This window comes from Vicugna pacos, chromosome 2, assembly GCF_048564905.1.
Source record: "Vicugna pacos chromosome 2, VicPac4, whole genome shotgun sequence".
Taxonomy (NCBI): Eukaryota; Metazoa; Chordata; class Mammalia; order Artiodactyla; family Camelidae; genus Vicugna; species Vicugna pacos.
Window position 1 is genome coordinate 30,838,153 of NC_132988.1, and position 23,240 is coordinate 30,861,392.

Below are 23,240 nucleotides of genomic sequence, written 5' to 3' on the forward strand. Positions count from 1 at the left end.
ATCTTTTTTCCTGCCAAAATTAATTTTATTTATATTATTAGGGTTCATTCTTTTAAAAATCCTCTATAATGAATCATAAAATTTATTTATTCTGGTTACATAATTTCTGTATTTTCATAACACTATAATTAAAAATATCAAGTTTATTAAAAGTATGCATTGTAAAGCTAAACATTAATTGAAAATATCAACTTCAAAAAGATACAGCCACAGAAATAGTAGAACAAACCTTTGTTTTGGTTCCTGTATGATCAATTTCTTCTTCTGGAGTGTGTTCAGCATGACATTTTTGATGACCTCCTTCTTCTTGGTCAACCTGCATTTTATCCTGGAAAGAAAATGTATAATTGGCAATATTTATAGTGTCTTTTTCTTTCTTTTTTTTTACTTTTTGTAATGAACAGCCTCTTAAAAGTTCAAGCCTGTTTTGAAATGTATGAACATAGTGAAGGAGAAGCTCATTGTTTCTGACATGAGAATAACTAAAAATAATTAGATTAACAGGTAGTAAGTAAAATTAAAAAGACCTATTTGATGCTATGTGAATAAATCTTGTTTCATTCACCTGTGGCAAAATAAATGGAAAACTGTTCATAAGTCAAATTCACAAACCAAGATTCATGAAAGCAAGCTTACAAAAAGAACACTAAACTCAACATGAAAAATGTTTATAAAGAACTTAATGTGGGAAAATAAAGTGAAAAAGATTCAAAATTTATGTATTACACATAAATTCAATTCTATTTTTTTCAATGTAGTAAAATACTCAAAGGAAATGTATCAGTCAAGCTGATGTCTCTGAATTATTATAATGTAAACTTTACAAGACACACTTTCAACCAATAGACTGCCAAATGGACTCTCCACTTGGCAAGCAATCACAAGTATTAGAATTTTCTGGTTTTTCTTAATCTTATCCATGACCATCCTACTAAAAAGAAGAAAGCCTGGAATGTAGCAATCAGTGTAATTTATGTCTCTCATATATATATGGAGTTGAGCATTTATATAATGCCCAGAAGGCTATTTTGAATAAACACTTATTTGTGCCAAAGAGAAAAACAAGTTAGAAGATAATTTAAACCAGTGTTCTTTGTAGTTACAAAGTCAGTTATTTCTGAATTCCACCCCCCAGGTGCTACACCCTACCACTTTCCATCTCTACAATTTACCCAAGCCTATAATGAAGAGGTGAAAAAAGTGATACAGTGATTGAGTTGGGGTAATGTAGGATGACAAAAATACATTATTAACTCTATTTCATGTAATACTAACAAAACAGTGCTGCCAATTAAAGGCCAAAATGCTTGATCACTTAGCGTTTTTATTTTATACTTACTGAACTCTTCTATTCATAGCTGCAAAAGAAATAAACCAAGTAATATAGTTCAGATTTAGAACCCAGCTCTTCTAAATCACTTAATTCAGTGGTTGATGTTTGAATTTTTCTACATTAATATTGTCCTCTGTCCATCAAGACCATTAATAACCCAGCCATTTGTTTAAAAACTGCTTCAGTATGGTCTCTAATATTTTCTTATAAGCCACTGACACCTGTTCTACAAGTTTTATCATAATGTTTATCTTACCAGAAGGAGTCAGTGGATGGTTTTCAGACAACCAGGACTGGTATTCCTTTATTGAATGGGCCTTCAACAATGTGTTTAATGTCAAGAGGTTGCAATTGCCTACTTATGCCATTAGGAATAACAATCAAGTTCAAACACGTACAAATGATGATTACTGCCACAGGCAGCAGTAAATATATATTGTCATTTACATGACACATCCCAATTTCAGGTATATTAATAAGTGGAAAATTGTACATCTTACAGTTGGTATGATAGTAATTTATTAATCTTTTAAAATTACTTTAAGGAGATCCATAGGAATATTATCAATAGTGCGGAAGTTAATGGAAGTGCCTCTAGTGCATAGAACTTGGGTTCTCTAATTTATTTAAAACTCCACGAGGGTTGAGACTCTTTCTGTTCACTGCTATATCCAAACACACAACACATAATCTAGGTGCCTCTAGTTATTTGCTAAATAAATAAAAAGCACTTAAGAATACAATGCAGAATCCTTATTATGAACTATACGGATTTACCCGATTTGTCCCTACTGACCTTCTCAACTTTGTTTTTTTATTGTCATGCTCCCTTTTTCCACTCTTGTATCTTGTATATCAGCTACCCTTGTATTTGTTACAACACAAAAGGGCATCATGCCTTCAGGGCCATTGGACTGGTTATCCCTTCTGCCTGGACAACCACCTACCCACTCCTTACCCTCAAACTGCCTTTTCATCTTTCAGGCTAACCTTTCTCTTCCTTCCTCACAGGTGGCTTTCCTCATCACTTAATTTCCACTGTGCATACCCTGCTGTTAGTTTCCTTTATATTTATATGGTATCTTGTTGCTGCTTGCCTGTCCTTTTCCATTAGAATATAAGTTACAGAAGGGTAGGGACCTTTTTTATCTTACTATTGTATCCTCAGTGCCTAGAACAGTACCTGTTCTAGTAATAGAAGTAATCAGATATTTTGAATTTAAATAAGTCATCAGATATTTTGAATTTAAAAATAAATAGATAAATAACCGAAATGGTCAACACTTGCAGAGTAGTTAAATCATGGTACATTAGTACGATAAACAGAATAGTCTCTTTGATTCTTAGTTTTGTGATGAAGTCTGTTGTGTTAACTTTTTAATATGTCCAGATATTAATAAATAGTTAGAAAAAGTGTCCATTTTCTGAGACATCCTTACACTGTATTGAAGAAAAGTTGGCAATCTATGTTATGATTTTTCAGGAAAATCAAAGCTATCTTAATTTTTAGTGAAAAAAATAAGACCCATAAAATCATCTTTCATAAATTGACTTCCATGCAAAGAAAAAGTAACTCCTACTGTTGCTCACTGCCTGGGTGTCTTTATCTACCTCAGAGCCAGGAATGTCAGCAATAAGGGAGAGTAAAAAAACCTTACTATCCTCTTATTTTCTCCATTAAAACTTAGACAGTTAGCCTCCAGATTCTCCTTAGAACTGGCTCACAAATTGGGAGTGGGGAAGGGAGAGATTCCTTTATAATGATATTTAAAGCCTTCAGCTTTTAAACTTCCAGATACAGAATTTAAAAGTTCTAGAGAGAACCACTAAGCAATACAGTATACAGGATGTTTTCAACACAGTAGGGTATTCAACATCACCCCTTACGTTTTTAGCAAAGATAAGGAAACAAACTAATTTATTCAACACCTATTACACCAGCTACAGTAAGGGTTTAAAAGGAGATACTGTATGTCAGTGTGCTTACCAACAATGCCAAATACATGATCCATAACATCAGTTACCTTTCTTTGTCCTTTGATTATATAAATTATAGAAGAAATACTCAAGAACATCTCACTTATCTAGAAGAAATCCCTTATATTGAACACCAACTACTTGGAAATGTTTTCTAGTAAGCCAAAAACTCTTGTAAGCAAAGCAGTCTCTGAGTGGCTAAGGCGGATGTTATAAATTTATACATTTTATACAGGAGAGTCTTTTAAGTCCACATCCAGAAATCATCCTAAGGGACTGGCTAACTGGCTTTCAAGCCCACAGACAATCAGAAGCAGCAAGTAAGAAATGTTAGGAAAGGTAGAAAATGGGTGCCATGTTCTTCTTGGTTCTAGTGCCCAGGATTCACTAACAGTGCATAGAGGAAACTAAAGGTCTAGGCAGAGACCTAAGAAAAAGAGGTAAAGAGTGAAACTGTTTTAAAAGAACTCATTCTAAAAGGCAGAGTGCTTTCAACTTTAATAAAAATAAATCTTAATGGATTAACTTTACATGTCTGACAAAAGTTGTGAACTACAGTGAAGAAAATTAACTTTTCACCTATTACTCTTACGTTAATTTAAGAAAAACTGACTATTGTGATTCACTAACAGATTAGGACAGTGTTTCCTTCACTTCAAGGAGAGGATAATGTAATGCCAAAATAATACATGAGAAGAATGAAAGAAAATGCCATGGTCCTTAAATGAAGTACTTTAAGGAGGAGTAGTAGAATTCTGATCAATCTGGAAGAAAAGATTTTACAGTGATTTTTAATAAAAAACAGACAAAAAGACAACTTTCACAAAAGGGAGAAACTACTGAAATTTAACAAAAGAAAATCCATTCTTAGCATGCACAAATATATTAAAAAATATGAAAAATCAAGGGCAGGTATCCAATTATGATTTGAAAAAATCCAATAAAAGCCATTAAAATAACTTACAAATAGTATACATAAAAAAATGAAAACTTTATGTAATTCAATACAATCACTTTCTCCTAAGATTCCTTCATCTGTACACTGCCAAGAGTAAATGCAATGTTACATAACTCATAAAGAAATAAACTGTCAAAAATCTGTTTTTATGTTACTGAATATAACACATATTCTTTTGGTCAACTGCCACAGATACCCCTAAGTCCTGAAACATTCTTTATTAAGCATGGATTTCAATCTAAAAATACATATGTATACAGTTCAGAATTTACTATTCTGAATTGGTTTATCTGTAAGCAAAAAAGTTAGTAATAATAAATGTTTTTAATAGATAAAAAGAATTTAGGAAAGATGACTCCAGACACATACATATTTTCCATATAATGCTATGAAGATAAATGCAAGCCTCTGAGAAGTATGTTACAATGTGAAAGATGCAGAGCATTCAAAATAGAATTATTCTTTAATGCTTTTATTTTTATAAGTCTATACACTGATTCCTACGGCATAACTTCTGAATAAAACCTCAGTATTAATGTTTTCGACTACTAAAGTACCAGTTACAATTAAGGTGCTGTATATATTATTAATTAGAGGAATCTGGAAATACAATTTCTACATACCACATCATCTTTGCTTTCATTCTTAAGAGAAGTTTCTGTCTCCATAGGAACATCACTGGGATCCCCTTCAATATTCTGCTTCTCAATTACTGATGCACTAGCCACACTGAAGATTCCATGGATGTTAATACGAACTTTAACCTTCACTTTGGAACTGTCACCATCAGACTGTGGGAAAACATTCTGAATAGTGAAGCTCCCTGAAGGAAAAAAGAGCTTTGATCAGTACCTGGGCCTCAGATTAACTCATTCAATTCATTCATTGAATAATTTTACTATCACCTTTCAGATGCTGGCAAAAAAAAATCATAAAATTATTATCATATCCTGATTAATTACCATGGGACAGGAATTTTCCCAAGATCTCCTTTTTATACACTAATAAATAACCTGGTGTTAAAATTCAGAAAGGTTAAGCAATCTGTTCAAAATCACCAATGCTAGGAAAAAGGAGTTGGGATCTTAAGGACAAATCCTAACCCAAGGCAATGTAACTTTTAAGTGTTTTGTAATATTGCCACACTACAACCAAAATAACAAAATTCAGTTTCTGAGTTTGAAAACAAAATAGATACTCATAATCATTTGGTAATTCATAAATAAAGCAATTTAAAACTTTTTTCTGGATTTTTCCTATAGCAAAATTGCTAAGTTATCCAGTCACTACTACCTACTGAGGTCACATTAATTTTTCACTTTAAGAAATCTACTGATGTTTTATTTTTCAAAAAAAGTCTCAAATATATAATGTTATCCATAGTAGAGAGAGAATACTGGGCAGAAAAACTATAGTAAAAAAAATCCGGTTGACCTTTTTTATAAGTTCAGTTCTTAACGCCTTCCCCCGCACCCTATTCATATATTGAAACTCTACTCTTTAGTACCTCAGAAGGTGACCTTAGTTGGAGACAGAGTCTTTACAAGGTAATCCAGTTAAAATGCAGTCATCAGGGTAGGCTCTAATCCAAAAACATGGTATCCTTATTTCAATACCAAGGAGAATGTCATGTGAACATACAGATGGCCATCTATGAACCAAGGACTGAGACCTGTGATAGATCCTTCCTTCACAGCCCTCAGAAGGAACCAATCCTGCCAACACCTTGATTTTGAACCTCTAGCCTCCAGAACTGAGACAGTACATTTCTATTGTTGAAACCACCTAGTTCGTAGTACTTAGTTACAGAAGCCCTAGGAAACGAACACCATTTTCAGTAACTTACTTCTACTGCTTTAAATAACATAATTTAAATATTTATGTTGTCCCCTTTTTAGTCTGTCAATAAAAGCAGTACATTTAGAAAATTTCAGAACTTAATATTCTTCCTCTTTTAAATGATACAAAATCATACTTTGTTTTATATCTTCTAAAAACATCACACTCAGCTAAAATGGGTAGTACAGTCTCCTATTTCCACTTATTAATCCAGTGATACTTACTCTAGTTGTTGCCAGTGAATATAAGTTTAAAATCAGAAAATAATCAGCAGCACAATTTCAATTTACTGATTAGAGTTTTCCCATAAAAATAACCCTCACTCAAACGTTTCAGACCAATTACAGTCCGTTTTAAATACAGAAGTCAAAATGAACTGAAAAAGATCCAAAGCTGCTGTTACCTCAGAAACTCTAAGCACTAAAAAGTGCATATTTAGAAAAAAGTATGAGTATCCTTTAAAAACCCAGTGCTAGCTTAGCTGAAATGTTAATTTGTTTCCTTGATTCAAATCTTAACATATTTATCAGAGGCTAAAATTTGTAAAAAAAAAAATTGTGGAGTTCTCTCACCAATTCTTGGATCAGGATAAGGCACTTCATGTAAGTCAGTATAAAATGCATCTAGTTCAAATGGTTCCTTCTTATGGAAAGTAATGACTTTTGAGAATGGGGCAGGATGATTCTTACAGAATACTTCACATTCCCTAAAATAGAGTGGGAAAACAGTTAAAAACAAACAGAAAGTTGCCTATGAACCTAATTACAGAATCCATCTCATTTTGAATTCATAAGCAACAACTGTAAAGACCTCTGTGCACAAAGATTAAGCAAAATAATTACTGATTTTGCTGTAAATATGCGTTTTGACAGGTTTATGGCTGAAAGTTTTTAGAATGTCTGTCATGGTAACAGACAATGTAATCCTACTAAAAAGAAAAAAAATACCTGAAAACAGGTATTTTTTAAGGCAAATATATATAGATTTTTTTTTCCTCACATCTTGAGGATCAAATTCTATCCATTAGTTTCCAAAATACTTATTATATGTAACTCTTTGTATTCTTGCTCCCTTAAAAAATACTTTTATTTGGAAATAATTTCAAATTCATAAAATGGTACAAAAATCAAAACAGGATAAGGAACACCTGTGTACCTTTATGTAAATTTGCTACTATTTTATCCCATTTCTTTCATCATTTCAGTGCATACACTCTGTGAATGTGTATAATTTCTTTTGATCAACTTGAGGGTACATACATGATATCCCTTTACCTCTAAATCCTTCAATGTGTATTTCCTAATAGGGACATTCTAACATAACCACAGTACAGTTGTCAACTTTATAAACTTACACTGATACTTTACAATCCATATTCCAATTTTTTCGGTTGATGTAACAATGTCCTTTACAGAATTTTCTCTTCTCTAGTACTGGAGGCTTTTAAACAATACATAGCAATTCCTATTCCTTCAACAGTGTAACAGAAATTATTTATAACTGTTGCTTATAGTGGCCCATAAATGCATTCTTTAGTATTATGTATACCATCGTCATATTAATTATGCAAGGTTTGAAAATCTCACCTATATGGACCTTTTCCTTTATCCTAGTTTTGAAGAACCTCCCATTACCTTCTACTTTCTTATTATAGTCACTAGAATATTTTTACTTTATTTATATTTAACTTCCCATATGTTTTCTTGTAATTTTTTTTTCTGGATCACTTATACTTTTAATTCAAATTAATTCAAATTAACTTTAAAGAATATTTCTTGCCTCAAAATTGACATTAACACATGCCATTTAGGATGCCTTGCAAAACCTCCCAATCAGGCTGATAATCCATATTTTTGAAATTTGTGCAATAATTTCAGTTTCTTGGGGGTGTGGATGTATATAGAGCACAGAACAAAATTTTAAATGCAACTTCAAAACGTAAATACAAGTTTATTTTATTATACAAATTATACGTCTGAAAAGTAGTCAAATATAATACTTGAAATACAAATCTCATTTTCATAGGGAAGTAAGCTATTAAATCCCAGCAGTTCACAGAAAAGGAAATATAAATGTCAAAGCATGAAAAGACTGCAGCTCACAATAGTCAAAAATACAAATTTAGTAACAAAATGCTTTTTTTAACTATTAGAATGTTAAACTTATAGGAGAAAATGAACTAAAATAGGTTATGTCATGCAATGTTAATAGGAATATAAATACATATAGTCTTTTTACTGGATAATTTGGTAGTAATAGTTACAATAATGCTCCAATCCTTTGGCTTAATTTGACTCCTACACAGTTACCTTACACATATACCAAACATAACTAAAGGAGATGTGTAAAAAGATATTCCTAATAGCACTGCTTGAAACAGGAAAAACATGACTTCATAGTGTACTGGTTAAATTATGGCACATATAATTGTTGAAAAAATAGTTACTGTCTATTGACATGGAAAGGTGACATGTATTTAAAAAAGCAAGTTGTACTGGAGATATATAGATGACCATGTAAGTATTTAAAAAGTGCTTTTATTTGGATAGTCAAAGAAAATGACTGGACATACATCCACCTGTTAACAATAGTTACCTCTTACAAAGTGGGCTAAGGGAGTTGGGGCATGGTAAATGCAGGTTTTTAAGTATTTATATTTCTATACTGTGATTTTTCTTTGAAAATGAGACTGTTTTACTTTTATAATCAGATATTAATAAAAAGTATGCCATCATGGCTTACATATTACATATCATTTTTATATTTTTTTCTAAAATTTTATTTAAAAGTATTTGACAATTTTAAGAAGTGCAAATTCCTCTAATTTAGAAAAACAGGTATCAAATTGGTTATTTATGACAAGATCTAACCAAGACTTTAGAAGTAACTCACCCATTTCCATCTTCAAAAGAGGTCTTCCATCTTAGTGTGATTGAATAGGGAACAACGTCTGTTATGGAAAATTCACGCACTTTAAATGCTGGTGAGAGAATCGCACACTGAAAATAAGATGTATATCATATTTAAATCAACAAACACCAAACACATCCTAGGTTACCCTGATTGAACTGCTTAGTAAAGTTCTTACAATAAAATTGTTACTTTTTTTTTTGGTAATAACTAGTAAATTTAAAATGTCAGAGTACTCCTTCTGTGACCTTACAAAAATTAATGTAAAATATTAAATCTCAAAAAAAGAATTTTAAATAGGAAGTTACAAGAATTCATAGAATAAATGTTCTCTCAGTACAAATATGGATATGTTACCCTATGACAATTTAAAAACAAGTAAGACACCACACTTATTTTTCAGGAATAATTTCGATTTCATTTTAGCTTATTGATGAGTGGTTGGACCAGATACTATTAAGACATTCCTTTAGGTCTATCATATTTCTGGCAAAATATACATTCTAAAAAAAAAAAGATTAATAATCATACCTGTAATGCACATCCCCTTGCAACAGCTTCATCGGCATTTAATGTGGTACTTATGTCTTTAAGAAAGAATTTAGTGATTTGTTCCTTCACTGCAGGAATTCGTGTTGCTCCCCCTACAATTTCTATGCTACTTACATCTTCACGTTGTAAGTCTGAAAAACAAAATGTTTAATTGAGAAAAATAACATCATCTTTATAAAAATGTGAACAGTAAACCCTGGAAAGTAATTCTTTTAAAAGTGGCTTTTAAAAATTTGCTCAAAACAAGGTAAAATGGAAAGAAGATAGAAACAAATTTTGGAAAAAGGCAAAATTTGATAGGTATTAATTATCCGTGTGTTACTCAGTCCAGATGATGAAGTGACAGTAAGGACGGACAAGCACTTCATAGGCTTTAAAGGCACTCTTCAGAGTCCTTCAATTTTTTTTAAACTTTTACCTCACAAATCCCCACAGAAGGTATTTTTAACTGATTACCAAAAACCTTAAGAAAAATCAATTATGTCCACATTTCTACTTTTCATCTTAGAATCTTCAAAAACTTTCATATAAACACCTTCAAATAAAACCAGCATTAGTTTTATGATGTGAACAGTACTAAGTCAGGAGTTCTCATAAGCTCCAATTTTTAGTGCCCTTTTGTTATGGAATAAAGAATGAGTTATAATCTTCTCTAAAATAAATACAAATCTTCAAACACCATATGAAGTTTTCATTGTTTTTACCATTTCCCATCCCATTCAAATAACACCATGGTACAGTTTTGATGGTTAGTTCAGTAACTTCCACTTACTAGCTTGTTCCATTACTGCTTTTAATGGTGGTTCAACCCTGGCGAAGAGGGAAGCACATAATTGTTCAAATTGAGCCCTGTGGGAAAATGAAATAAAATTCATTACTTTAGGATATAAAATTGAGCATATCTTGTAGAATAACAATTCAAATTTACTATTTTGAAATATAAAAATTGAGCATATCTTCTAAAATAATAGAATGAAAACATTCAGACATGATTTAAATATAAAATAAGCAAACACTTTTCAAACTGAAAACATACATAGTACCTGTTCATTTTACTAGAAACATCAAGGTCATTCATGAAACATTCAATGTTCAGTGGAAGATCTGATGCATTTGCACTCATTAGCTTCTTTAGTTTTTCACATTCCTGATATAAACGCAACAAGGCCCGAGAGTTTTCTTTCACATTTATCTTATATTTGGTCCTGAACTCATCACAGAAGTAGTCTACCAAAGCCTCATCAAAGTTCCTGCCACCCAAATATGGATCAAATGTAGTAGCCAAGACCTGTTTAATTGAAAAATGAGAACTGAATTTTCAGAAATATAGATGCTTTCAGAAAAACAAACACAAAACAAAAATACCTTTTAAATTGAAAATAAAACCAAAACCGCAAATCTTGTCAAAAATCACAGGGGTGCCAAATTTGGAATCACCTGTAGTAACTATCACTAATTTTTAGCCAACGTATTTATCCACTCTGAATTACCTGCTTTAGGTTACAGAGCTATATACCATGAAGTAAAAGAATAATTCTAATTCTGAAATAATTCAGTTACAATGACTAAAACTTCATTATCTCACATCCTATGGTTGTACAACAGCACTGAACAGGTGGGCCAAAAACCATGTTTAAGAGAGCAAGGAAACATGTATTCAATGCTTGTAATAACCTATAGTGAAAAAAGAATATATATATTTGTATAACTGAATCAGTATGTTGTATGCTAGAAACTAATACAACATTGATTTTATACTTCAAAAAAAATGTTTAAAAAAAAAAGAGAGCAAGGAAACAGTTCTAAATATGTAACCCAAAACAAAACAGCCAAGAAGAACCAATTCAAAGATCAAATCTAAAGTATTTTGCAATCTGTTAATTTAAAAATCAGGAATTAGTGCCCCCAACCCTTGCCCCAAAAGTCAGGCTATTTTTTAAAACTTGTATCTTTTTTTAGGTTCCACATGTAAGTGATATCATATATTTGTCTTTCTCTGTCTGACTTGTTTCACTTAATATGATAATCTCTAGGTCCATCCAAGTTGCTGCAAATAGCATCATTTCATTTCTTATGGCTAAAAAAGCCAGGCTATTTTTTATAAATACATAGAAGGAAGAAAAAAGCACACGAGGGACCAAAAAAGAAAACAGAAAAAAATGAGGCGAGACAAGAATTCAATATAATAAACTTGTTGAGCAATAGACTGCAACTAACAGTCAAATGGAAGAGGAGTAGACAAGTCAGAGCACTAGACTACTACAGCTCTGGAAAACACAACCAAGACATCTAGTCTCAATTCCCAGGGTAGAGGGCAAAAATGACTACTTTTAGTAGTCACTGCGGAAAAAGAAGAATCCCCTTGTTGGTATGGTTCATCAGCTTTTTTTCCCAAGGACAAGTGGTGGAATAGTGGTAAACATCAGTGTAGGATGTGAGCACAATCTGATGGGGGTGTCATCCCACAGTCTAGCATGGAAAATTCATGGACAGACTTCTCATGATGTCCAGTATTACCTAAAATTAGATGCAAAACTGTGTAGGTATGTGACTAGTGGAAATGTGCATCCTTCTGGGGAGAAGGGTCATAGCTTTTATCAAACTTCCAAAGGGGTCTGTGATCTAAAAAATTATAGGTCTACTCCAAGGTAGTCACTAAAAAGGAAGAAAGAAAAATGTTTTAATTAAGTTAAAATTCAAAACTAACTTCCAAGGATTAAACCAATTTGCAAAAAATTACCCTGATTTCACTATGAGTCATTTCCCTTTAATTTTCTGTTTAGAAAAATGTTATTGTAATAATATAAACTGCAATACAAAAGGCTCTAAAAGGTATTGGATAATCCAAAGCATTTAATCTTCTGAGCAAATTCTACACATGTGAGAAATGGAGAGAGTGAGTGTGTAAGTCTGGATAAGATAATCAAGGTAAAAAAGAATATAAAACCAAAGGCTATAAGAAGATAAACAGAAGTAAATAATGCCACATTGTAGAGAATTTTGGTAAGGGGCTCCTGGATAGAAAGGGTTCTAAACACAACGGGAATCATTTTAGAAAATGTCGCCTATGCATATGTATAAATATGTAATTTATGCTCCCTGATAGTTATTTTTATTGAGTTATTAAGTCAGCTAATATATTATAATATCTTTACGGCATTCCAAGCATCTTATATACATTAACTTATTTTGTCCTCAAAGTTTTTAAGTGGCAGAGCCAAGGTTTAAACCCAGGCATTCAATTTCTCTATGTAGTCTTATATGCTGTTAACCATTAAAATTAAATACAGCAAATTATTTACTTACTTTAAGTTTTCCTTTGTTAAAAGCACAAACCGAGACCTGGTAGGCAGAATGGCCCATATCAATAAATACTACATTTCTTGGTTTCTCATCTAACGGGGGAAGATCCTGTTTGTAAATTCCATATGCTAGTGCAACTGCGTAAGAACAGAGTTAGGTTTATTCCAGGACAGCAATCACTTGGAAAACAATAGATAAGTCACGCTGATACATTTTAATTCATATAGAGTAATAAAAATTATTAGTTTCAAAGTAAACTAACTTTTCATAATTTCGTTAATGTTTTTCGTTTTCTCTACCCATCTATAACTCTATAATATTAATGATTATAATAGCCAATGTAAGACATGTTTAACCTCTGCCAAAATATTGTGCTCCAAAACAAGCTTATAAGAATTAGTACATATAAGAGTTTAAAAAACGCTTTGTATTAGCTTAAAAAAGCTATAAAAATACTTTTCTCACAGTGATTTTCAAATTGCAAACTGCTCACCTGCAGTGGTTTCATTCATCAACCTTAAACAATTTAAACCCGCAACCTGGGCTGCAGCCATCACAGATCTTCTCTCAGCATCAGTGAAAAAGCTAGGAATCTGGTATTTCAAAACAATAATTAAGGGTGTTATTCAGTGTAACAGATTTCACTTAAATATTTCACCAATTGAAAAATGAAAATAATTGCACTAAAACTTATGTACATTTGACACAACATTGTAAAATGATTATAAATCAATAAAAAATGTTAAAAAAAACTTATGTACAGCTTAAGGTAAATTATGATGGTTTAATTAAACTAATTAGGAAAAAATACTAGTTTTTTTTAAGGCTGGCAATTTCTATATCACAAAATTTTGACCTACATTGTGAACACAAATTTAAAGCAATTAATAAAATGGAATAATACTGTAGATTTCAAAAACATGTTAATTAAATCCTTGTGTTGGTCTGGTCTATAAAGATACACACTTGTTCATCTTTAATAATGAAAAACTAAAAACTCAAGAGTCTGCTAAAAATTAGATTGGTTAAATATATTGTTATATCCACATAATGGAATCCTATATAGACGTTAGAATCAGATAGATCTGAACTGTCATGGAACAGTATCTTTACTACATTTAAAAAAGGGCGGCACACACAGCACGATTCCATTTTTGCATATGTATGCATTACTAGAAAAATACAATCCCAAGTTTTTACAATGGTTGTATTTCAAAGGGAGGGGGAACTATATGCAGGGGACTTATGATGAGCATGTGTTTTTATAAATCACCAAAAAAAATATGTTTCTACTAAAAAAATGAAATAGTGGCTATAATGACAACACAGGTTTTGCTTCTATCACATAATTTTATTGCACTGGTGGTGAGACCTGTAACTTTTTTTTTTTGGAGGCTGATGAGTAAAAACTGGATGTAGGAAGGCTTTTCAATATTAGAAATGATGAAGGGATAATAATTTTAGATCATTTGCCAAAATAGCAGCGTACTTCCTACATTTAACTAGAGCCCTAAAATAAACTGCTTGAGTAAACTGGATCCCTAAGATTACAGGTGGGAAATTTTTGAAGTGTATCCATATTCCTTTGGAGATCAAAGAAGCCCACCTAAAAGAACTGTGGATTGACTGACATAATTGTGGACTGGGCAAAAATTATTTTTGAAAGAGCTATCTTCAAAGATTATGACTCAAACAACTGGAGGAACTAAAGTGATAGGCGGTGGAAGGAATCAGAACATGTAAAATTCCTTAAAAATGTACCGACTTAAATAATTTTGCTGATGTTACAAATAATAAAAAAACTTTACACTTTTTGTAAAAGAAAATAAACTCATAATTTAAAACTTATAATTAAGATTTACATAAATACTTAGTTCTATCAAACTATGAAGCACTTTCACTTGTTCTACAGACAGATTTCTAAAAAGCTAATTAAGTATAATCCTGTACAAAATGACTTGGGGCTCTTCCAATTTTAAGTAAGTAGTCTCCTCCAATCTTACTGCTTTTTGAATTTAGAATTTCATTTAACAGATAACAACAGGAAAAGAACCTAAATTTTGATAACGTTGTTTATCCTGATTTTGGTATTATCCTTCTGACAAAAATCTGAACTATCATGTACTATTTACTTAATATTCAGTGAGCATTTATGAACCAGGTACTTTTCTAGCCATTAGGGATATCACAGAGCATAAAACAGAGAAAGTCCTTCCCCTCGTACAGCTCAGATGGGTCTACTGTGCTAACTACAGTTAATAATCACCAAGAAGTTCATAAAGCTATATTTTGACACTAACATCTGACATGAAAGTAACATCAAGTATAGCTAAATAAATAGGAATGGATTTGAATTTAAGATCGTTATAAAATTTGCACCATTCTGACATACCCTTTCAAGTGGCAGTATGATGGAAGAGTAATGAGCCCAGGCTCAGGAATGAACTATCTAGGTTTGATTTCTAGCTCTACCACTTGTTAGGTATGCTGATTTGGGACAAGTTATTTAACTTCTCTATGCCTCAATCTTTTCATCTGTGAAACTGAGGTTAATATCCTACCTCACAGAGTGGTTCTGATGATTAAATGGGTTAATACACATTAAATGCCTAGAACAGTGTCTGGCCAATGGTAAACTCTATTATTTACTATTACAAAGTGGCTGGAAAACAGAAGGCTAAGCTCTAATATTTTTCTCTCACTTAAAAAATTTCAAATATACCCAACAAATTCTAATTACTAAATTCACCGATGAGTTTATAATATGATTCTATTTTTCTCATGACATGAGACTCTTGAACTTAAGGAGTCAAGTTTAACAGTATTAAGAATATATTCACTATGAAAAGGAATATATGTATGTATATGCATGACTGGGACGTGTTGTACACCAGAAATTGACACACTATAACTGATGATACTTTAGTAATTAAAAAAACATAAAAAAAGAATATATTCACATTTAGGTGACAACATATAACTTAAAAACTAGTTATCAATATGGAGTGGGATCTCAAGATACAAGATACCGTAAATAATTAAATGTTTTATTAAGAATTCTTAAAAGATATCTCTTTTTGAAAAATACTGCATAGTATTTGATCTCACCTATATATGTAATCTAAAAAAGTTGAGTTCATAGGATAGAGTAGAATGCTGGTTACCAGGAGGAGGAAGTGGGGGAAATGGGGAGACAGTGGCCAGAGGGTACTAAAGTTTCAGTTATGTAGAATGAATAAGTTCCAGAAATCTAATGTACAGCACAGCGACCACAGTTAATAATACTGTATTATATACTGGAAATTTGCTAAGAAAGGCGATCTCAGCTACTTTCACCACACATACACTAAAAAGGTTAACTATGTTAATTAGCTTGACTGTAGTGATTGTTTCACTATGTGTATCAAAGTACCATGCTGCTCACCTTTTATACAAACAATTTTTATCTTAAAGGTACAAGTGGATTTTGGGGAGTGATTAATATGTTTATTATGTTGACTGTGATGATGATAGCTTCATAGGTGTATGTATATGTCAAAATTTCCAGAAGTATACATATACATCTAATCTATCATTTTTAAAAAGTATCTTTTCTTTATGATACAGAATATACACAATCTCAAATTCCCAACTGGGCATTTTCAAGCTCTGACATAAATGTCAAGGTCCCTAGAGGTCGGAAGTTAAGTGCTACCTAGACAGATTCCTTGGGATAAGTGGCAGGTACAGCAGTCACTAATCACATATATTAGTTTTTTTAAGATTCACTGATTATCACAATTGAGTTTATGGGAAACACAGCCCTGAACTTCACCAAATAAAATAATTTTCTTAATATAAAAGTAAAAATAGATTTAGGTTATTTACTGGATAAGAGCAGAAAGAGTAAAGAAAAGAGAAGAAAAATATTTCAACGTAACACTAATACACTGAAAAGTATGACTCAACAGTATTCATTATTATTATTCATTATTAAGGTAAAACTTACTGAAATCACACAGTCAGCCACTGGTTTCTTCAAAGCATTTTCTGAAGTTTCCTTAAGCTTGGCCAACAGCATTCCAGTAACTTGCTCAATTGCAAAAGGTCTCTCTTCTTCTAGGTATCGCACCTAAAGCCAAAAGTGGAGATACTTATTAGGAATCATTTATTCATCCAACAAGTATTCCATGAGCATCTACTCTATATATGATCAATATACAACAGTGAAAAAGGCAAAGTCCTTGCTCAATTAACTTATATACCGAAAAGACTGCTTTAGTATCATTACATCTCATCTCTAAAGTTCCAATGCCTTACACATAGTATTATAACCGAATTATTTTCAAGTGTTTTTTTACCTGCTCCAGATCCCCACCTCCCACAAAAGCAATTTTTATCATTCACTATCCAAGTAAACAAATAAGGGGAAAAACAATCTTTCTTTTGGAAGTTAGAACTCTTCCTGAATTTAAAATGAAACCATGAGTAATACAGTTTTGTGAAAAGGAAACGAGAAGATCAGCAGAAAAAGAGAAAATTTCCTTATTTAAAAAAATTTTTAATATGTACTACTCCAAGGTTTCTGGGGATAACTTTGACTTAAACATTAGAGGTGCATAATGAAATTTCAAAAAAATTTTTAGACCAGATAACCACTTCATCTTATACATAGGTTTAAGACTAGGCTGCATTTAAGCACATAAAATAAAACCTTACAAGCACCTCTTGACCAAGGAATACTGGAGGGCCTTGTTCAAGCAATAAAACTCTTTTATAATGACAACCACAATATTTATAAGCAATACAGAGTTTACTTAGAACTCATCCAATAACTACATTTAATTTACAGAAGAAAAAGCAATGTTTTCTACCTCTGTAGCCCCAATGGAGTGAATAGTTTTATTCTACAACACCAAACTTTAGAAGAGCTTTAAGGAACTTCTCTCTCAAGCATCACAATGTATGTATGTATATAAGTACATAAATACATATAAATAATCTTGTAAAATTTACTCTGAAACAGACCTAAAATTGGTATCTATTTGTTTCCAAATTAATTTGCAAGTTCAAAACCAAGTATTACATGAAATTAGTCTTTAAATGTGAGAAGAAAGGAAGCACACTGAAATGAGGGAAAATGAACAAATACCATGTGTCAATCTGATTATAGAAGACATAACAATACAGTATTTTTTAAGAATATAAAAGTTAGATGAAATAAAGTATATTCAAACAAATGTTGAAAAAACTAAATGTATAAAGTGCTTGAGGAGTTAAACACTAAAGATTTTCAATCTTCAAAAGATGAAGAAACTTAGGTCAACACAGGATTGACATCTTTTCAAAGCCTCTTTAACTAGCTTAACATGTGCTCACTACGCCGCATAAGAATTTTATTACTTAAAAATTAGATTTTGACTTTCTTTAAAAATAATTTGTTTTCCTCAAATACTTACAAAGCATGATTTTTAAATTTCTTTTAAAGAATAAAAGCAACATAATTTAAGTAGTTTAGAATAAAACTGCACCATGTAGTCATTAACCAGAACTTATCAGATCTAAAGGATATGTGAATATTATTCTTGATCTCATTTATTGCTATCATAACCTATCCAGCTATCGAGTCAGCAACCCTTGATCCAGAATTTCACCTAAAATATTACTTCACAATTTTTCAGCTTGTCTTTAACCTCTCATGGTGTCTTCTTTGACCTACTGTAACAGACTCATGTCTCCTTACTACAACTCATCATCCATCCTGTAGTCAGACCCTCTTCTAAACATGGAAATACGTGAACAGCCTTAAAACATATATCAAATTTAAAGTTAGCTATTAAATTTTTACCTTTGAAATATAATTCACATAGCATAAAGTTCATCCTTCTGAAGTGTACAAGTCAGTGGTGTTCAGTATAGTCAAGCTGTATACTGATTAACATTGACTGTAGTACATTTCCACATCACCCTAAAAAGCCATAGTAGTTGTAAAGGGACCTTTTCCCTCTTACCCTTAACTCCTAGCAACCATAAATTTGCTTTCTGTGTCTACTGATTTGCCCAATTCTGGACATCCATATAAATGGAATCATACAATATGTAGCCTTTTATATCCGGCTTGTTTTTTCTTTCCAGTTAGCATGTTTTCAAGGTTCATCCATGTTATAGCACATTATCAGTACTTCACTTCTTTTTATGGCCAAATAATACATTCCACTGGATAGCTACACCATATTTTGTTTATCTGCTCATCAGCTGATGAACACTTACATTGCTTCTACCTTCTAGCTGTCAATGAATAATGCTACTATGAACACTATTGAATAAATTTTTGTGTGCACATATGGTTCAGTTCTCTTGTGTATATACCTAAGAGTGGAACTGCTGGGTTATATGGTAACTCTTATGTGTTTTGGGGTATTATGTTAGTTTTTGTTAACCAATCTATAACTTTCTGCCTGAAGATGTAGAAATAAAAAACCAGAGTCCACCTCTTACTTGGAAAAAGAGTTTGCTTTAATACTTCTTAATATAAGATTCTAAATCAGAGAAAACTCATTAGAGCAATTAACATACTTTTTGGGTCTATTTCTCTAAATCACATGCCTTTATCTCTCAAAAATGGTTCACCTCTAAAAGTTCTCCAAATAATAATCCTTTTTTCTGGACAATAAAAGTATTTAGAGTTAAAAAAGGTGATAATCTTATTCTAAATTAGGTTTTTTTGGCATTCACTAAAGCATACTACAAAAACTGCCTGTATTTTGGCATATATGTACTGCATCCAGAGGAAAAGAGTTAAATTACAAATAGGCAATATTATCGTATTTGGTTTCTTTAGTTTGAATATATATGTCCTTTCTGGTACTATAAGCTTACCTTAACTCCTGCACTTCCATTAGGCATCTTCTGCAGCTCATAGGGAAGCCTGATCCTTTCAGTTTGCACAATAGGATCATCAAATGATCGCCCATGAAGCTTTTTGAAACCATGAATCGTATTTCTTACATTTGTGACTATCTGTTGGCAGTAAACACTTTAATTTATCAATTACTTAATGAATGCAAAATCAACACTGTGGTAATACTTGAGAACTACCAAGTCTACTTATCCTACACAATGAAGTTCAGAATCACACACAATCATTTTTCTGGTTTCAAACTGATGGTAAAATTATAGCCCCCCAAACTCTCCACCTACCCTAGGAATGTTAGATTCAAAATTGATGTCTTCAAAAAAGAACAAAACTGAAAACTTTTCAAATAATACAATGAAAACCTATCTACAACTCACCTCTTTGGTTTTCCTCAACACTTTTGTGCTAATAAATTAGTATCTTTGATTTCTTTCTTTGAATTTTCATTTGTGTTTTTATTTAAACTATATTTTTTATCACCACGTTTTTCTTTTACTCTTACTATCTTATTCTCTGTGAAATTTCTCATGTACTATTATGTTGCTTCCATTGCTGAGTATTGCTCCTAGGCAAGAAAATTAAAACTCTTTCCATATAGCATGGTGCTAAGTTGAAGTATTTTAATTTATAAATAGCCTGTATTCTGGCACAGTAATTCTTTCTTTACCTAGAACATGTAGTTCAAACTATAGAATATTACCGGGATCCAGTTGTTGTCCTCTTAGCAACCTTTAAAGCCAAACAGATTTTGATCTTCAATTATAAGATGAAAACTACAGGGATACTGAATTACCATGCTGATCTCTCTAGCTCTTTAGGAGAAATAACTTAGTTTGCTAACTTAGAAGGTCTACAATACACTTAGAAGATCAGCCAAAATATGCGTTGTAAACTTTAGTGAAGGAGTCTTTCTGGCACAAACAACATTTGTTTATGTGCAGTATGAAAATGGGAAGGGGGTGAACCATATTCATACACAGGCCAACTTTGAGGCAATCTTGATAAAAATCTTAAGCAAAAATTCCTGGATTAATGAGTAAATTACTCCTACAAAGTCATGAGGAAAAAGGCCCCATTAAAGTTATTTTCTAATAAAGAAAAGAAGACCCAGGTATGTATTAAAAAGAAAGAAAGAAGTCTTGAGGCTTTTGATTTATGACAATAAACAAAATCCAAGGAAAATGAATCTATACCATGGAACATTTTTAAAAATGAATGTTTTACTCAAAAGAATTTCAGAAGCCTAGAAATATGAATACTTTAACAGATTCCATGTAAAGTAGTAGCCACATGGGATTACTCTGGAAATCAGTTTCTCCATTTTCCCCACCTTCTTTTACAAAGACATTGCTCACTTGTGGTAGAGCATATATCCTACATAGGATATCTCTCATAGGAAGTGGCCATACAAGGAAAAACTGATGCCATTTGGTAGTACAACTTCACAACCAAAACCTTACAACTAAGCTTCACAACTAAAAGTTTTTTTAAAAATAAAATTCAAGAAATATTTTACAACCAAAAGCAAAATACATCTAATAAAATACAAAGATGTTAGATATGTCATCTTCCTCCTTCTCTTTTTTCACTCTTAAATATATAAAATGGGAGCTTAGTTACCAGTATTAATTCTTCCTATAAGTCAAAACATCCACAGTAACAGTTTACCTGGCTCTTAGCTGCATTTCCAATGGCTCGCGTTCTCGATCCCAAAGATATACAGGCCCTAAAAAGGAAAAAACAAGTTTGTTCCCAAGGTATTTTTATATTAATGTGTTATTATTCTGCTTCTCTTTATACAAAAATGAATTTAAAGGATTAATAGAGTATTATTTAAAAAAATAGGTTACTGAAATCAAGAGTTTTACATAATTTTCAAGCTCTTCTAAGTAATGGAATAATGATCAGAATACATGTTAGAATTTTAAAAAATGTGCTAATAGTTAGCAACACTACGTTGGTCCCAAAATTGTTTTCCAAATTCTACTGGTCTATGACTTTCTAAAACAGTTATCTGTATTCAGTAAGGCCAGACTGTCTGGATCTAAATCTCACATAACAGCTAAGTAACCTTATGGAAATTACCTATCTGTTATTTGCCTCAGTTTCCCATCTGGAAGAGAGCAATGATAATAATACCTACTCATAGGGCCATGTGGAGGATTAAATGAGTAAATATAGGTAAATGCTTTGAACAGTATGACTGCTGTTTTAATTACTGCATTTAAATCTTATTCTGCTTATAAAAGCAAGCAAAGAGTAACACTTTTATCAAAATATCATTTTATGCTGATTCAAGAAAATGTTTGTCCATGGCTTCAGTCATAATTACAGGTAATAATTCATTTAATCACCAAATATCTACAGGCATTATATATACCAGTTACAATCACTGTCCTTGAAGAATTTAGTCTATTAAAAAATCAACATACAAAATAAAATTATGAACAATACTAGCAGAAAACGAATAATCACTTCTAGACAGTAAGATTTAGAAAAATCAAGTACAATTAGATGTGACTTCTGAATTAAGACTTTAAAGAAGAGAATGCATCTTAATATGTATCTGTTTTGTGGAAAAGGACATTCCTGGCATATTCTCAATATGACAGCCCAGGTGATCCTCTTAAAGACTAAGATCCTGAAACTCTTCTGCTAAAAACCCTCCAATGGTGTCTGTCCTGTCTTACAAAATAAAAGCTTAAGTCTTCCCAACAGTCAATACAGCCCTTCATGGTTTGTTTCTTAGCTGCTCTAACCTACAACTTCAATCTAGGCACACAGGTCTCTGTCATGTCTAGAACAGGGCAAGCATACTTCTACCTCAGGGCCTTTGTACATGTTGTTCTCTCTGGAACACGTGGGTTGAGCTCTCTCGTGTTTCTGGCTCAAATGTCAGCTTATCAGACACCTTTTCTGACTGTTTTATATAAATAACATTCTTGCTTCTCCCCAACACATACATTTGTTTACACAATTGTATTTTTCTCCATAATGTATCACCATCTTATACAATTTATTGTTTTACTGATTATATCTCCACACTAGAGTGCAAACTCCATGTGGCTAATAAAATTTAAACTGACTAAAATTAAAAATTCAGTTCCTCAGCATTAGTTACATTTCAAGGGCTCAATAACCAACTCTCAAGTACTTTAACAGCTACATATAGCTAGTGGATATACAGAAAACAGAAAATACATAAAACATATATAGTAGAATAGAAAGTTCTACTGGATAGCACTGGTCTAGATCATTATCTGGTACACAGCCAAAGAATGAATTACTGAATGAATGGGAAGATGGCTCCTAAGGGTACACTAATTTGGAAACTAGGAAGAACACAACTTGGCTAGTTTTATAGGACATTTTTGTAGATAGTATTAGGGCCAGATTACACAAAAATGACGTATTATAAATTTGAAATATATTTAAGTAGGTTATGAGAGTCCATTAAAGGTTTTTGAACAATG

General features: G+C 31.9%; 1 protein-coding gene across 2 annotated transcripts in view; it reads right to left on the minus strand.

Annotated features, from left to right (window-relative positions):
• The window catches only part of HSPA4L (heat shock protein family A (Hsp70) member 4 like), a 45,537-nt gene that overhangs the window by 12,087 nt on the left and 10,210 nt on the right, over nt 1-23,240 (minus strand). For both annotated transcript variants that reach the window (XM_006212222.4, XM_072937760.1), the window contains exons 3-14: nt 21,436-21,493; nt 19,731-19,871; nt 16,861-16,983; nt 13,366-13,465; nt 12,876-13,009; nt 10,613-10,857; nt 10,342-10,418; nt 9,549-9,700; nt 9,000-9,106; nt 6,680-6,813; nt 4,892-5,091; nt 230-328 (exon numbers count right to left, since the gene is read on the minus strand). In XM_006212222.4, coding sequence (XP_006212284.2) covers nt 230-328; nt 4,892-5,091; nt 6,680-6,813; nt 9,000-9,106; nt 9,549-9,700; nt 10,342-10,418; nt 10,613-10,857; nt 12,876-13,009; nt 13,366-13,465; nt 16,861-16,983; nt 19,731-19,871; nt 21,436-21,493 — 1,570 coding nt within the window. The remainder of the gene's footprint in view (nt 1-229; nt 329-4,891; nt 5,092-6,679; nt 6,814-8,999; nt 9,107-9,548; nt 9,701-10,341; nt 10,419-10,612; nt 10,858-12,875; nt 13,010-13,365; nt 13,466-16,860; nt 16,984-19,730; nt 19,872-21,435; nt 21,494-23,240) is intronic.